General features: G+C 39.9%; 1 protein-coding gene across 1 annotated transcript in view; it reads left to right on the top strand.

Moving 5' to 3' along the window:
• The window catches only part of tnks1bp1 (tankyrase 1 binding protein 1), a 42,858-nt gene that overhangs the window by 19,325 nt on the left and 6,894 nt on the right, over window positions 1-16,639 (top strand). The window contains exons 4-5 of the mRNA XM_057846134.1: window positions 11,354-11,460; window positions 14,449-14,551. Of these exons, the coding sequence (XP_057702117.1) occupies window positions 11,354-11,460; window positions 14,449-14,551 (210 nt within the window). The remainder of the gene's footprint in view (window positions 1-11,353; window positions 11,461-14,448; window positions 14,552-16,639) is intronic.

Below are 16,639 nucleotides of genomic sequence, written 5' to 3' on the forward strand. Positions count from 1 at the left end.
TTCACATGGTTACGCTGCCGGGCTTTCAGAGTATGACTCTAGCCACATAAACGTCATCTGTTCAAACCTTTCAATTTGAACCCGAGAGGAAAATTTATGAGCATGATAACACTGTCAATATTTCAAAACACGAGCAGCAAAAGCAAATTGAACAGGAAAGACTGGATAAGATGAGACGAGAGTAGGAAATAAAACTGTTCTGCCAAAATGTGCTACACCGGTGAAACGTAAGAGGTGAATTTGACACCAAAGTACTACCATGCACTTTCAGCTTGTTTTGCTTTGATGCATACAGACAGAACATACTAAAGATGCCTTAAGAAAATAAACGTAGTAATATCAAATAAGGGTGGTTTAAATATGCTACGTGACTGATGTGGTTAAAACTACCACAAGAAATACAACGCTTAAAAGTATGAGAGGGAACCACATGCAAAAAGCGTTTTGAGGCAATGAAAAGGTAATGAAAGACTCAATAAAAACACAAATAATAAGCAGTGTTGGGCACGTTACTTTAAAAAAGTAATTAGTTATAGTTACTCACTACTTCCTCCAAAAAGTAACTGAGTTAGTAACTGAATTACTCTATAGTAAAAGTAACTAGTTCCCAGGGAAAGTAACTATTTCCGTTACTTCAAAAAATAGTTGTTGTATGTCAACGAATTTGAAATTTTCTGAGCAGTATTCGAGTCAGTTGAATAGAGAAGAACAGACAGGTAGTTGTGTTATAGAACCTTGTAATATTTATCGCACCTCATCAGCAGCAGATTTATCCTACACTTGAAGTGCAACAAAAATAAACTGATTTGAATTGCTTACCACAGATGTCGACAAAAGATTTGCCCTGGGACATAAATTACACTTTACATGAACGTTCTTTCCTTTAATTTCGACCAACTTGAAATAGTGTTTATATCTCCCCCTCGTAAAGGACAGATTTTCCTCTGAATGCTCTGCCATCATATCCCTCTGCATCTGTTTTGCGTGTGTGTGTTTGCCACATGCGCTGTTCCGGTTTGTGTGTGAAAACACCGGCTCTGAAGTACGTGTGCTATTAGGCTCGAGCATTTACGTCACAGAATGGGGGATCATGTGAGATTTGACAGCAACGCAGCCATATTGGAAGCAGGTCTGGCTCGCGGGACATTTAACTTGCCAGTTCGATAAAGAGACAAACTCGTTACTAAGGCGAAGAACAGATATGTGATCAAACTTAAGGATGTGAACAATGTTGACCCTTACGAGCAAACCGAAGACAAATGGCGTAAAGATGTCGACGGGCTTCCACAATTACGCAAAATGGACATTCTGCTGTATTTATTGTTTGGTATATGTTACTAAACTCATCAGCTATTCCGAAATTACATATCGCTACAAAGCTACGAACAGTTTTGCTGCGGATAGGTGCAGGACCTGCACATTGTGACCGCATCAAACGGCAACGCCATCGTTCTTGCAAAGGTAGGCTATGTGTGTTTACTATTTTCATTGCCATGAACCTGAACGCACCCCAAGTCTTGGATGACAAATAAACAGAGCCGAGTAGACTCGCTACGGCTGATAGTTTCTTCAATTTATTCAAAGTAAGTAACGCACCGCTTTTGACCGTCAGTATTGGTAACGGCGTTATAACGGCGGAAAAAATAATTAGTTAGATTACCCCGTTACCGAAAAAATAAACGCCGTTATGTAACGGCGTTATTTATAACGGCGTTATTCCCAACACTGATAATAAGTACTCACCCCTTTTAACCTGTGTGCGAATGTGTTGGACATCTCTCAGAGTTGAAGGAATTGCAGTAACCCGGTATATTCGTCGAGTGACAGTGACAATCTAGGTCATCACCCCGAGCGTCCATAAAACATGACATCCTCCGTTGCTCAAAACATGTACTAAACATTATAGGTTTTTAAATCAATGGCAATATTTTGTCTGTAAAAGAGTGTAAAAGAGAACAATTGTGGCTTATTAGAGCCTACAAGTCTTCAAGTCTGAGGTTGCCTTTAAGGCTAATCATAGATGGTTAGATAAATTTTTACAAACTTGATATCCAAATTTTGTCAGTACACACCTCTCGGCTGCTACAAAGCTTGCCAAGCACTTTGTCAGTCTTAATGGAAAAACACTGGGAATTTCCAAATGCTTCTGTGTTACCTTTTTCCATGTAAATATCCCATATTAAAACATCGACACCTGCATCTTATGGTTAGATGCAGGCTAAATAAAGATTTTTTTTTCTTCAATTTTGTGTAATTTGGGTGAGGCAATTTATAGTCAGGCTCGTTATAGCACGTAAATTACCCAATTTTACTAATCTACTAATTTGTATTTACAATCAATCAATTTACCAATTACATACATGAGCGGGGAAATGTAGCAAATCATTTTTAAACAAACAATTGTAAGGAGGGAATAGCCTAAATGAATGTAACAACTACTAGTCCTTTTCAAAAAAAATTAGCATATTGTGATAAAGTGCGGCGGCACGGTGGCTTAGTGGTTAGCACATCTGCCTCACAGTTCTGGGAATCCCAGGCTTCGGCCTTCCTGTGTGGAGTTTGCATGTTCTCCCCGTGCCTTCGTGGGTTTCCTCCCACATCCCAAAAACATGCATGGTAGGCTGATTGAACACTCTAAATTGTCCTTAGGTATGAGTGTGTGCGTGAATGGTTGTATGTCTCCATGTGCCATGCGATTGGCTGGCAACCAGTTCAGGGTGTCCCCTGCCTACTGCCCGTAGTTGGCTGGGATAGGCTCCAGCACCTCCGCGACCCTCGTGAGGAAAAGCGGCATGGAAAATGAATGAATGAATGAATATTGTGATAAAGTTCATTATTTTCTGGATTGTACTGATAAACATTAGACTTTCATATATTTTAGATTAATTACACACAACTGAAGTAGTTCAAGCCTTTTATTGTTTAAATATTGATGATTTTGGTAAAAAAAAAAAAAAGTCAAGAAAAACCAAAAATCCCTATCTCAAAAAATGTGCATATCATGAAAAGGTACTCACTACTAATCTAATCATCTGAATCAACGAATTAACTCAAAACACCTGCGAAAGATTTCTGAGGCTTTTAAAAACTCCCAGCCTGGTTCATTACTCAAAACCGCAATCATGGGCAAGACTGCGGACCTGACTGCTGTCCAGAAGGCCATCATTGACACCTTCAAGCAAGAGGCTAAGACACAGAAAGAAATTTCTTAGCGAATAGGCTGTTCCCAGAGTGTTGTATCAAGGCACCTCAGTGGGAAGTCTGTGGGAAGCAAAAAGTGTGGCAGGAAATGCTGCACAACCAGAAGACGTGACCGCACCCTGAGAAAGATTGTGGAGAAGGGCCGATTCCAGGCTTTGGGGGACCTGCAGAAACAGTGGACCGAGTCTGGAGTAGAAACATCCAGAGCCAATGTGCACAGGCGTGTGCTGGAAATTGGCTACAAATGCCACATTCCCCAGGTCAAGCCACTTCTGAACCTGAAACAGCGGCAGAAGCGCCTGACCTGGGCTACAGAGAAGCAGCACTTGACGGTTGCTTAGTGGTCCAAAGTACTTTTTTCAGATAAAAGCAAATTTTGCATGTCATTCGGAAATCAAGGTGCCAGAGTTTGGAGGAAGACTGGGGAGAAAGAAAGCCAAATTGCCTGAGTACCCACAGTCAGTGATGGTTTGGAGTGCCATGTCAACTGCTGGTGTTTGTCTACTCTGTTTTATCAAGGGCAGGGTCAATGCAGCTAGCTATCAGAAGATTTTGGAGCACTTCATGCTTCCATCTGCTGAAAAGCTTTATGGAGATGAAAATTTCATTTTTCAGCACGACCTGGCACCTGCTCACAGTGCCAAAACCTGGTAAATGGTTTACTGACCATGGCATTACTGTGCTTAATTGGCCTGCCAACTCTCCTGACCTGAACCCCATAGGGAATCGGTGGGATATTGTGAAGAACAACTTGAGAGACACCAGACCCAACACTGTGGATGAGCTTAAGGCTGCTATCAAAGCATCCCGGGCCTCCATAACACCTCAGCAGTGGCACAGGCTTATTGCCTCCATGCCTCGCAGCATTGAAGCAGTCATTTCTGAAATAGGATTCCCGACCAAGTATTGAGTATTAATTCATTGAAGGTTGACTTTTTTTGTATTGGTCAGATGAAATATACACATTTTTTGAGATAGGAATTTTTGGTTTTTCTTAGGGCTGTCAAACGATTAAAATTTTTAATCGAGTTAATTACAGCTTAAAAATTAATTAATCATAATTAATCGCAATTAATTGCAATTCAAACCATCTATAAAATATGCCATATTTTTCTGTAAATTATTGTTGGAATGGAAAGATAAGACAAGATGGATATATACATTCAACATACGGTACATAAGGACTGAATTTGTTTATTATAACAATAAATCAACAAGATGGCATTAACATTATTAACATTCTGTTAAAGTGATCCATGGATAGAAAGACTTGTAGTTCTTAAAAGATGAATATTAGTACAAGTTATAGAAATGTTATTGAAACGCCTCTTAATGTTTTCGTTTTAATAAAATTTGTAAACATTTTATTCAAAAAATAAACTAGTAGCCCTATTCTGTCCTCAATGTGTGTGAGTACACAAAATGACAGATAGCGAACATAAGTTCCAAAAAGAAATCAGACGGTGTGGCAAAGTTGCATGGGCTTTACTGAAGTCATCTCTTTTTGACAGGAGCACGTTTCTTGTATTTTTGTAAAACTGAAAATAACAAGGCAATGTGTCAATAACTTGCATAAATCACAAAATAACATAAAATGTACACACACGTGTCCATTTGAGCAGTAGCACTAGCCAATTAGCTCACAAGCATCTAACAATGTAACTGCATTTCACCATATATTTGAACAAATTCAAATACACATCATCAATAACTATCTAATGCTCATGAATATAAACAACGGAGGAATATAACTCACAAGCGATGCATGTATTAGACACAAACAGTGTGATGGGGCTATGAGAACTGCCACTGAATACTGGATGCGGACGTTAGCTGGTCTGAATAGCACTGTCTATTAAGCCTGAGTTATACTCCCGCATTGCGGTGACGGCGTAGCGACTACGGCGTAGCGACTACGGCGTCATTCGACATTCGATAGTTCTGCGGTGAGGGAACGCGTTGCTCTGTAATTCACCGCCAAGCCACTAGAGGGATGTGGCGTTATGTTTGTACGGTTTTGGGGCATGCTTGTTTACTTCCGCTAGTCGGAGAAAAATAAACAATGCAATATGGAACTCTTGAAAGTAAATATTCTGCTCATCAACACTGAATAAATATTGAACATACAAATGTTGAGGGGCAGGCGACGCAGAAGACGGTTTCGAGGCGGTCTGGCCGACTTTTGATGCCGCACAGAGTTTTAGACTCAGGTGGAGAGAGCTAGCTGTGGCGGCTAGCTTCAAACTGGCGTCGAGCACTGCGTTCAAGGTCTGCAAAGCCCTCCAGCCCGATTTGTTTGCCGTGTCCTACAACCAGCCAGTGGGAAGCCATAGCAGATTTCTGGCGTCTCGGGAACTTCCCAAACTGCGTTGGGAGGCTTGATTTTAAGGTTATCATAAAAAGCACCGAGGCACTCTCAATCAGTGATGATGTATCGTGTGTGTGAACTGTCTGTTATTGAAAATTAAAGATCAAAACAACTCTTGACACCAAATCTGTGCTTTATTCTTTATATACTTGAAGTGTGACACGTAAATAAGTCACAGACTCACAGCAAACATATGTACACAGTAAACGATGAAGTGCACCAACCAAAAATACGACATAAAGTGATAAAAAGTTGGCGGTTTTTGGCCGACTGGGTCACCGCTTCGTGTGGCCACTCGATTCCGACCACCCACCTCTCGGTGGTTCTTCCATTTATTTATTTTTTCGATCGCCGACCTTGCCATTTGGCAATCACAATAATAATTTCTTGACGAGACTTGCTCTTCGATGATACTCCCGTCGGCTTGGTCCATTTTTGCGTGTAGAAAACAATGTTTGATTCTATTGTACAATGGCGGTGTTTTCACGGTAAACCGGAAACAACAGTCTGAGCGGACCAATCACAGTCCGTTTTCGCTACGTCATACGCGTCAACACGACGCGAAGGTTACAAAAATCGAGAGGTGCGCGTCAGGCTACGGCGTAGGGTCGTAACTCGATTCTTCCTTGACGGCGTAGGTCTGACGCGGAAGTATAACTCAGGCTTTAGTGTGAGTTCGCGTCGACATAATCACGTCAGAAAAGCGCGCCGAAACCCAAATAATCAGCTGCACTGAATCGCCAGCAGAGGGCGACATTACGCCACATAACATGTGCAAGTCACACCTAAGCGCCAGCAGAGGGCGGAAAAACTCCATAAAACACAATTAACAAGTTGGCCTTTCACTGTACTGACATTTAAATCTGTTTGAGCGGGCCTAGTGCGTTAATTGCGTCAAATATTTTAACGTGATTAATTAAAAAAGTTAATTAACGCCCGTTAACGCGATAATTTTGACAGCCCTAGTTTTTCTGGACTTTTTTGCCAAAATCATCAATATTAAAACGATAAAAGACTTGGACTACATCAGTTGTGTGTAATGAATCTAAAATATATGAAAGTAATGTTTATCAGTACATTACAGAAAATAATGAACTTTATCACAATATGCTAATTTTTTGGCAAGGACTAGTATTACAGGACTCTTGGTAATGTAAATGGTTGTTGTGGGTGCGCCTTAGGGATGTACATCAATGCTTGCTCCACCAGGTGGCAATACTGCCTGTTGCAGAAGTGTTCATCTGTTCTGAAGGTCACTTGTTTGAACATAACTCCAAACCTCCTAAACTGAGACAAATATGTTTTGAGAACGTTATGACACACTTAAATGTATGTTTAGGAACAAACTGGACCAAAGGCTAAATAATCTTTGTTAATTTTTGTTGGTAAATGGTGTTATACTTGTCTAGCGCTTTTCCACCTTTCAAGGCTCTCAAAATTGTTTTCCACCTAGTGGAAGACAAGACTCTTAATTGTTGTCTAAAAGACCAGGTGTATTTGGGAACGGTCTTGTCTACCAATTGTTTTCCACCAGGTGGAAGACAAGAGTGTTCCCAAATACACCTGGTCTTTCAAACAAGAATTAGGATTATTATTTGACAAAACATACTACTAGGATATATAAGGCAGCTGGGCTTATGGGGAGGGTGACAGCTTGCCCTGTTGCTCTGCTATTGCTGGCTATTAAGAATTTGAATGCAGTATCAGAAAAATTAACAAGTTAAGTGTTTTAATAGGAAAACACAAATTTTACAGCTGAATGAATACTCTGCAATCCTTCAGACTACTGAGCAAAGCACATAGACTGACAGATAGTCCATGCAGTTTCAAGGTGTTCTGTGGTCATCATGTCCTCATTTGGATCTGGCCAAAAGCCTCATGCAAGCAATGACCAAATATGGTGTTCTTAATTGCTGCCTATCCATCTCTCCCCTCTGCTTTGGGAGACTGCCTGTCTCCTGCCCTACTCACTGCCCAACAAAGCGGAAGAGCTTATCTGTGAACAAGGAAGTTAACATTCTCTCTGGAAGATCTACAGCTCAAACTATCATATTCTAAGGGGACTCCAAGCTAAACATTCTGCTCTCAAAGAAGACCGGCTTAGTTCAGTAAACTACATTATGACATCATCTGGATCCCTTCCATTGCTTTATGTATTTTCCATGACAAAGCGTACTCTTAACTTAAGAAGATGAAGTGGACGATCTGATCTGGACTCTGCCTTTCAATGTCCTATGACCTCTCAAAAGCATTCGGAGTACAGTGATAAATGGGATTGAGACCGTCTATTCCTGAAGAGGATTTAAGAATAAGACAGAGTTTACATTCTTGTAATTAGAAGGTACACTTTCTAAATGTTTTAACCGGAGACCAAAGGAAGGTTTCAGTTTTCCTGTCTGCCATTTACAGTATAACTTTAGCTAATTTCTTATGACCATTATTTTTTTGCCTTCTCAAAGAACAACAACTGCCTCAAATGACAGTAAATAACTGATTTCAGATTGTTGTAGTGAATTGAAACCATAACAATACCCGTAAAAAGACAGTTGGACAACTCTTGTGTCTTTTGTGGAGACCCCGGTTTTAGAGCGAATAACTGTATGAGCTCCCCAACCGTGCAGTATTTTGGAGGGAAACTGTCAGCTGCCCAGCTTCATGTGGCAGGGTGGGTGGACATTGTACGACGCTCCTTGCAGGGGGCTCTGGGTTTTGTCTGGACCACAACAGAGGAGGAAAAAGACAATGAAGACACCGAAAGTGAAGGGAGATTTCAAAGAGTCTTTTTGTCTCTTCAGCGTTTTGCTACACATAGCAGGAGATCAATGCGTCCTTTTCCTACAAGAAATCAAGAAACTCTGCAAAAGAGATCCACTGAAACCTGCTCCGTAAGAGTTTTTGTTTGTTTGTTTGTTTTGTTTTGTTTTGTTTTAAATGGTAAACCAGTAAATGAGAGGACAGTGAAGTTGGTTACACACAAAATTTTAATAAAGATTTCCATAATCTTTTCTTCATGTACAGTTATGAAAAATAATCTGAACCTTTTGGAATTTCTCACATTTCTGCATAAAATCACCATCAAAAGTGATCTGATCTTTGTTGAAATCACACAGATGAAAATACATTGTCTGCTTTAACTAAAACCACACGAATATTTATAGGTCTTCATATTTTAATGAGGATTGCATGCAAACAACGACAGAAGGGGGGAAAATAAGTGAACCCACTCCCTTAAGGAGACTTAAAGAGCAATTGAAAGCAATTTTTACCGAATGTTTTAAGTCAGGTGTGTGCCCAATCACTAAAGAGTGGTTTAAAGCTGCCCTGCCCACCATAAAACACACCTGGTAAGAAATGTCTTGATGAGAAGCATTGTCTGATGTGCATCATGGTTCGGTCAAAAGAGCTGTCTGAAGACCTGCGGTCAACTATTGTTGATTTGTATAACGCTGGGAAAGGATACAAAACCATCTCTAAAAGTCTGGATGTTCATCAATCGACAGTCTTAGAAGTTGTCTACAAATGGAGAGAGTTTGGCACTGTTACTTCTCTCCCAAGGAGTGGCAGTCCACCAAAGACGATGCCAAGAGTTCAGCGCAGAATACTCGGAGAGGTAAAAAAGAACCCTAGCGTGTCTGCTAAAGACTTACAGAAATCACTGGCGCAGTCCAATATCTCTGTGCACACATCAACTATATGTAAAACTATGTCCAAGATTGGTGTTCATGGGAGGACTCCACGGAGGAAGCCACTGCTGTCTAAAAAAAACAGTGTTGCTTGTTTAATGTTCGCAAAAAGGCACTTGGACAGTGTAGAGGAAAAATGGAACAGCTCACCAACATCAACACCTTATCCCCACCGTGCAGCATGGTTGAGGGAGCATCATGATTTGGGGCTGGCTTGCTACCTTAGGGCCTGGACAATGTGCAATCATTAATGGAAGAATGAATTTAAAAGTTTATCAGGATGTTTTGGAGGAAAACCTGAAGCCGTCTGTCATACAGTTGAAGCTAAAAAGAGGATGGATGCTGGAGGATGGAAGACAATGATCCAAAACACAGAAGTAAATCAACTTCAGAATGGTTTCGGAAGAACAAAATACACTTTCTGGAGCGGGCAAGTCAAAGTCCAGACTTGAACCCCATTGAGATGCTGTGGCATGACCTAAACAAAGCGAGCAATTCATGCCAAACATCCCAGGAATCTGACTGAACGACAGCAGTTTTGTAAAGAAGAATGGGCCAAGATTAGTCCTGATCGATGTGCCAACCTGATCTGCAGCTACAGGAAGCGTCTGGTTGAAGTTATTGCTGCCAAAGGGGGGGCCACAAAATTTTAAATGTGATGGTTCACTGACTTATTTTTCCTCCCTTCTGTCATTGTTTGCATACTACCCTCATTAAAATATGAAAAACTATAAATGTTTGGGTGTTTTTAGTTAAAGCAGACACTGTTTTTTCATCTGTGGGATTTTGACAAAGATCAGGTCACATTTGATGGAGAAATTTGAGAAATTCTAAAAGTTTCAGACACTTTTTCATACCACTGTATACATCACCAAATTGACAAGAGCCTATTTTGGTGAATATCCTTTTCGGGGCATTTATTTTTACTGTTTGTCTCGACACCCTCAGAACAAATTAACTCAAAGTACCTAAAGACACGAGGCAAGCTAACACAAGCTCAAATTGTCCTTTGTTACATTTTCAGAAGAATATACAAAATACACACCCATGCCAATGGGAATATAGAGCTTAGAGAGCAGCAGAACTCTCATCGTTTCTATCTGGGGGAAAAAAAGGGTTATCTAATAAGGACTTCAAAAATGTGGTTTTATCAGTTACAGGCATGCATTTTTCATCCTGTGGTGTCAAGTGTTGCCGCAGATAAAGATGCGGACAATAACTGTGGCAATAAAGTGTCACACAAAAAGGTTCATCCGACTTTGGTGAAATACAAGTATGCCTCCACACCCTTGTTTTATTTTCATGTTGAGTTGCCCTCAGGGTTTTCTATTATTTTAACAAAACTCTGAATATCCAGGGCAGCCTTTTCTTTAAACATGGGATCTTTTAGGACCTAAAAAAATAACTTAGTTGGGAATTCCAAGAATCAGACGTTTCTGGCAAAGAAGCATTCTGGCTGAGGCATACAAATTAAATTAAGAGGTATACTATTGACATGTAGCAAACTCATTATGTTAAATGGTAACATTTCAAGACTTCATGTCATCCATGTCATCCCTTTGAGCAGTAAATATATTTGCATGTAGTTTGAAGCATTGATCTTCCTTTTTTTCTGGAGAAATGATATGAAAAATATGATGTAGGCTTTACATAGTACCACAAATCATCTGTTATATATTTGTGTCTGCATTGCTTTTTATAACGTTGTTGTCCTTGTGTAATGGGCATTACGTACATGGCTTCCTAGGTAGGCTAGGTGTTTTCCTCTGTAGCTTAGAGATAATAACAGACAACATTGGGTGGGTGTGACAGCAATTTGGAGCTTGAAGACATGGTTTTAAATCCATATTAGGAAATTTCAATATCATTGACTGTGTGTGTTCGTGTGTGTGTGCATTTGCCAGCAAACGCATGCTCTAGGTGTTATAGTAAGCACAGCCTCGCCTCTCTGAACAGCTCATTAAAAGACCCATGCTTGATTGCTTTTCCTCTGCAGTCAGTGATCTTTGCTCTGCACACAGTTCATATCATAATATGATGAGCACAAGTGACGTAACTTTATAAATGTGTCCTAACGTTTGTTTGTTTTTCTGTCACTTAGGACCCCATTAGCAGTTACCGCACATATGAAAAAGACACTGATTCGTCGATAGACTTTGAATCAGATGGACAGCCTGCAACCTATGAGTGGAGATCTAAAACTGACAGGTACGATAAACTTATTGCCTTGTACAGTGTAACTTGCTCTGAAAGTAATAATTATCTCTACTAATGTGACGTAATGTGCTACATTACATTGATGGATGTTGACATAAAAGCATAACTGATATTCATTGTTACCTTGAAGTCCCATACATACCACTTGTGTAATAACGCACTTGATGATTTCCATTCATATTGACTGATTAATTCGATATGAACTGAGTTTTCTGTTGACTCTTCATATTTGGCTTCTCTCTGCCCTCTAGTGGCCCTCTTAAGTGTTTGACTGTGCAACACTGAATACGAGAAGCATATTTGCTTTTGTGAAATAATAACAATTTGACTTTGTTTAAACTAGGGGTGTGACAAAATATCGAAATGGTGACATATCGTGATACTTTGTATCCCAAAAGGTTATCGATATGCTCCTGCCAAGAATCGAGATAACGTTTTAAAACGGTGTCGATGTCTACAAAAAAAAAAAAAAGATAATAAACCAACAAGTTGCTACCAAAATCTTCCACCATAATAGTGTCTCAGTTAACTCTAAGGCTGCACTTACGGTGCTCGACGCCCAACCCATTTAGACTGCAGTGTTTCCCCTAGGATTTTTTGAAGCTGTGGTGGTGGTGGTGGGCCGCGTTAAGAGTCGGACAACCCCATCATGTGCCGCGGCGAATTTGTTTCATATCATGACAAATAAGATTTTTTTCAGAACATTAATTTTTTTCTAAGAACCTTAACATTTGCAAAGTTTGCATCCTGCCTGCGAACATTTGATTTTACTGGACTAAAAAATAAATGAATAAAAAGGGAACTCGGCAATAAATTGTCAATTTTTAGTGAGGCGTGCTGCAAGATGGTTCCCCTGATTCTCAAGTCTGTCTTCACCTACACAGGAATAAGAAAAAAATGAGATCTAAGAAATGAAGACACTCAAGCATATCTATCTTACATTGTACAGTTGACTAAATGTCTTACTCTGTTCATTGCAGACAAATCTCTCTCACAGTTCACTGTTGTGATGGGCACTGTCAACGCAATGGCCGACAGTTGCCGTCAGCTGCACTCCCCATTTATCAGCCTGTGATGCCATTTTTGACATCATGACATCTGACCTGGTCCATATTCTGAAACGCATTCAATGTTTTACCCATTTGGATTTAAATCAAATATGTCTAATTTACATTAGTCAATCAACTTCAGTTCAAACTAAAGTCTTTGTAGGAGTTACATTTCTGATCGTTAGTGCAAATTCATATAATGATTTGTTTATACTTCTTTCAATGTAAATACGCCATCTGTCTTGTAATTTTTTGTATAAGGAATAAGCCAGGTTATAGACAATAATAATAATGTCTATAGTTTATAGACAATTAACTTTTTTCAACACCAGAATTTAAGGTAAAGTAATACAATTATGAATTTATGGTTAATAAATATAATAGGTGCAGGATTCTTAACACTCTTCTTGATTTGTCTGGTACAGCCATGACTTGAACTTTGCCATTTCTGTCCATGTTGGGTCCCAGCTAGATTCTCTGTTTGCTATTTTGTTTAGTTGAGAGTTCTCCTACGCTGAACTGTGCCCCTTTCATGATCTGCGTCTCCAGCTGTGATCTTGCCTCATTTGAAAACTTTGTATAAACATTAAAATACACCGCTTGCCATGACCATTTGGTTATTTCTACTCCTCAGAATGTGAGAGCCAATACCTTCGGAACCGGGGACCGTGTGCCTCACGTTCTGAAATATTTAATTAGGTTCAGACGCTAAATCGATATTTAGAAACGTGACGATCTAGATCACCACAACAATAATGGTCATTTTGTTAGCGGACCCTCGTATTCAGGAACTTTTGTGTTTCCAAAATACTGTACTTCGAAATCCTCATCTGAAATTACAACGAGTGACATCAGTTCCGAGCAAATGCTATGCTAGGAGGTGACGATTCGGGTCAAAGACATGCCATAAAGAACTTACGTCAATGTCAATATTAAGGTCGTTTTTACAGTATAAGCCAGAGGTAAATTCATTAACTTCAAATGCCTTTCTGTGGATTTTTCTCCCCATTTCGATCTCCGTGCCGACGTGCTCCAGGCGCAAACCTTCAGTAGGAGAACTGATGCGCTTTTCAAAATAAGGCTTGTAAAGGAACAATTAGTATTTGTCGTGCTATTTCACACGACTTATGGCAAATAGTGCGTAAAAATGAGCTTCTTATATTCATTTAGACGTCGTGTTGATTTGAATAATACCAATTAATAATTAGAATGAATTTTCCAACAACAACAAAAAATCTCATCTGCGAGGTGTGGCGGCTTGTATTTTGGTGTGGCACAGTGCCACGATTATTAACATGTAGGGGAAAGCCTGGACTGGGAACGTTCGTTCTTTTGAAATCAGAGAATTCACAGTCATTTTGTCCGATTTTCAGGGCATTTACAGGTCACTTGTTCATTTTAGGGCATTTACAGGTAATTGACTGTTGAATTTGAGCCACTGCCTATTCATTTGGGTGATTCCCAGGTCACTTCCTGTTCTGTAACGCAAAATAAACAGGAAGTGACCCATAAAATACCCCAAAATAAACAGGAAGTAACTGAAAAATAACATGTAAATGACCTTAAATGGCCCAAAATGACCTCATTGCCTGGCATTGGCTGCCACTACCGGCCATAGACGTTCAGTCCGCTGCCACCCTCCCAGTTCAAATGGACTGAACGTCTACTAGTGATAAAATCAATCCAATTCGCAGCAGAAGCTTATTTTTTCTGTTTTATTAGTTGTTTGTAGAATGTCCTAGAATGATTTTCCGACCAATGTATCGATAATCGTTGTATCGCCATATCGGCAGATCATCGTTATCCTGAGCTTTGTATCGCAAATCGTATCGTATCGTGGGGTACCAAGAGGTTCACACTCCTAGTTTCAACAATAACTGAAGGTTTCTAATTTGGGAGCTTTCATTTTTTTCTCTGACTGATTTCAAAGGACTACTTTTCAATCAACTCCAAACTCTTCCACCGATCCATTCCATGAGGCCTCGCTTGACGGTATCAATGAAATTGAACCAGAGCTGTCTCCTTTCCCCGAGGTTAGTGCTGACTCTATCCACACACTTCAAAACTTTTGGGAATCAGATTGAAATAAATTATAACCATTTGATGTATTGATGATGTATTTTGCATCTACACACGCGCGCACACACACACAGTACTGTGGAACTACAAACCTCAACCCTGGACACTGACCAACTAGATTTGTTTTTATTTTGGATCAATGTTTATACTGTTATACTTTTCCAGGGCCTAACAGATAGATTTCACCATAGCATTATGAAGCCGTTCTCAGCCGTTTTTGTTCGAGCTAATGTTTTTTAATGCATTCATAATTTAGTTTATAGGTATATTTACAGTGGGGCAAATAAGTATTTAGTCAACCACTAATTGTGCAAGTTCTCCCACTTGAAAATATTAGAGAGGCCTGTGGTTGTCAACATGGGTAAACCTCAACCATGAGAGACAGGATGTGGGAAAAAAAACAAAAAAAAAACTGAAAATCACATTGTTTGATTTTTAAAGAATTTATTTGCAAATCATGGTGGAAAATAAGTATTTGGTCCATACCAAAAGTTCATCACAATACTTTGTTATGTACCCTTTGTTGGCAATAACTGAGGCCAAACGTTTTATGTAACTCTTCACAAGCTTTTCACGCACTGTTGCTGGTATTTTGGCCCATTCCTCCATGCAGATCTCCTCTAGAGCAGTGATATTTTGAGGCTATCGTTGGGCAACACGGACTTTCAACTCCCTCCTCACCCCGTGGCGTCAAAATGATAACAAGAACGGTGAGCAAAAATCCCAGAACCACACGGGGGGACCTAATGAATTACCTACAGAGAGCTGGGACCACTGTAACAAAGGCTACTATCAGTAACACAATGCGCCGCCAGGGACTCAAATCCTGCACCGCCAGACGTGTCCCCCTGCTGAAGAAAGTGCACGTCCAGGCCCGTCTGCGGTTCGCGAGAGAGCATTTGGATGATCCAGCAGAGGACTGGGAGAATGTGTTATGGTCAGATGAAACCAAAATAGAACTTTTTGGTAGAAACACAGGTTCTCTTGTTTGAAGGAAAAAGAATACTGAATTGCACCATACCCACTGTGAAGCATAGGGGTGGAAACATCATGCTTTGGGGCTGTTTTTCTGCAAAGGGACCAGGACAACTGATCCGTGTAAAGGAAAGAATGAATGGGGCCATGTATTGAGAGATTTTGAGTGAAAATCTCCTTCCATCAGCAAGGGCATTGAAGATGAGACGTGGCTGGGTCTTTCAGCATGACAATGATCCCAAACACACAGCCAGGGCAACAAAGGAGTGGCTTTGTAAGAAGCATTTCAAGGTCCTGGAGTGGCCTAGCCAGTCTCCAGGTCTCAACCCCATAGAAAATCAGCGAAGGGAGTTGAAAGTCCGTGTTGCCCAACGACAACCCCAAGACATCACTGCTCTAGAGGAGATCTGCATGGAGGAATGGGCCAAAATGCCAGCAACAGTGTGTGAAAAGCTTGTGAAGAGCTACAGAAAACGTTTCGCCTCCGTTATTGCGAACAAAGGGTACATAAAGTATTGAGATGAACTTTTGGTATTGACCAAATACTTATTTTCCACCATGATTTGCAAATGAATTATTTAAAAATCAAACAATGTGATTTTCTGTTTTTTTTTTTTCCACATTCTGTCTCTCATGGTTGAGGTTTACCCATGTTGACAATTACAGGCCTCTAATATTTTCAAATGGGAGAACTTGCACAATTAGTGGTTAAATACTTATTTGCCCAACTGTAGACGTTTATTTTTTGTTTGAATATGTGTCTGAATCATTTGTTAAAGAGTATTGTAAAAGAAAAAAATTATGCACTTTATAACAGTTTAAGCTAGCGGACTTTTTCTATGTAAATTAGCCAAAAAAATGTTCAAATTAAATTTTGTTGCTTCGAGTATTCGTTTAATTAAAGTGGCGTTGTAATGGTTTATTTTGAAAGTGTTTGCATTTAGTTTTATTGATTGGGTGGATACACTGCCCGGCCTCGGGTTGACAGGTATGCATTTCATGGCATTTAAGATAGCGGACTTTTTCTATGTAAGTTAGCCAATTGTTCTTTTGTTGTACATAGATTT

The sequence above is a fragment of the Corythoichthys intestinalis genome, chromosome 9 (assembly GCF_030265065.1).
Source record: "Corythoichthys intestinalis isolate RoL2023-P3 chromosome 9, ASM3026506v1, whole genome shotgun sequence".
Classification (NCBI taxonomy): Eukaryota; Metazoa; Chordata; class Actinopteri; order Syngnathiformes; family Syngnathidae; genus Corythoichthys; species Corythoichthys intestinalis.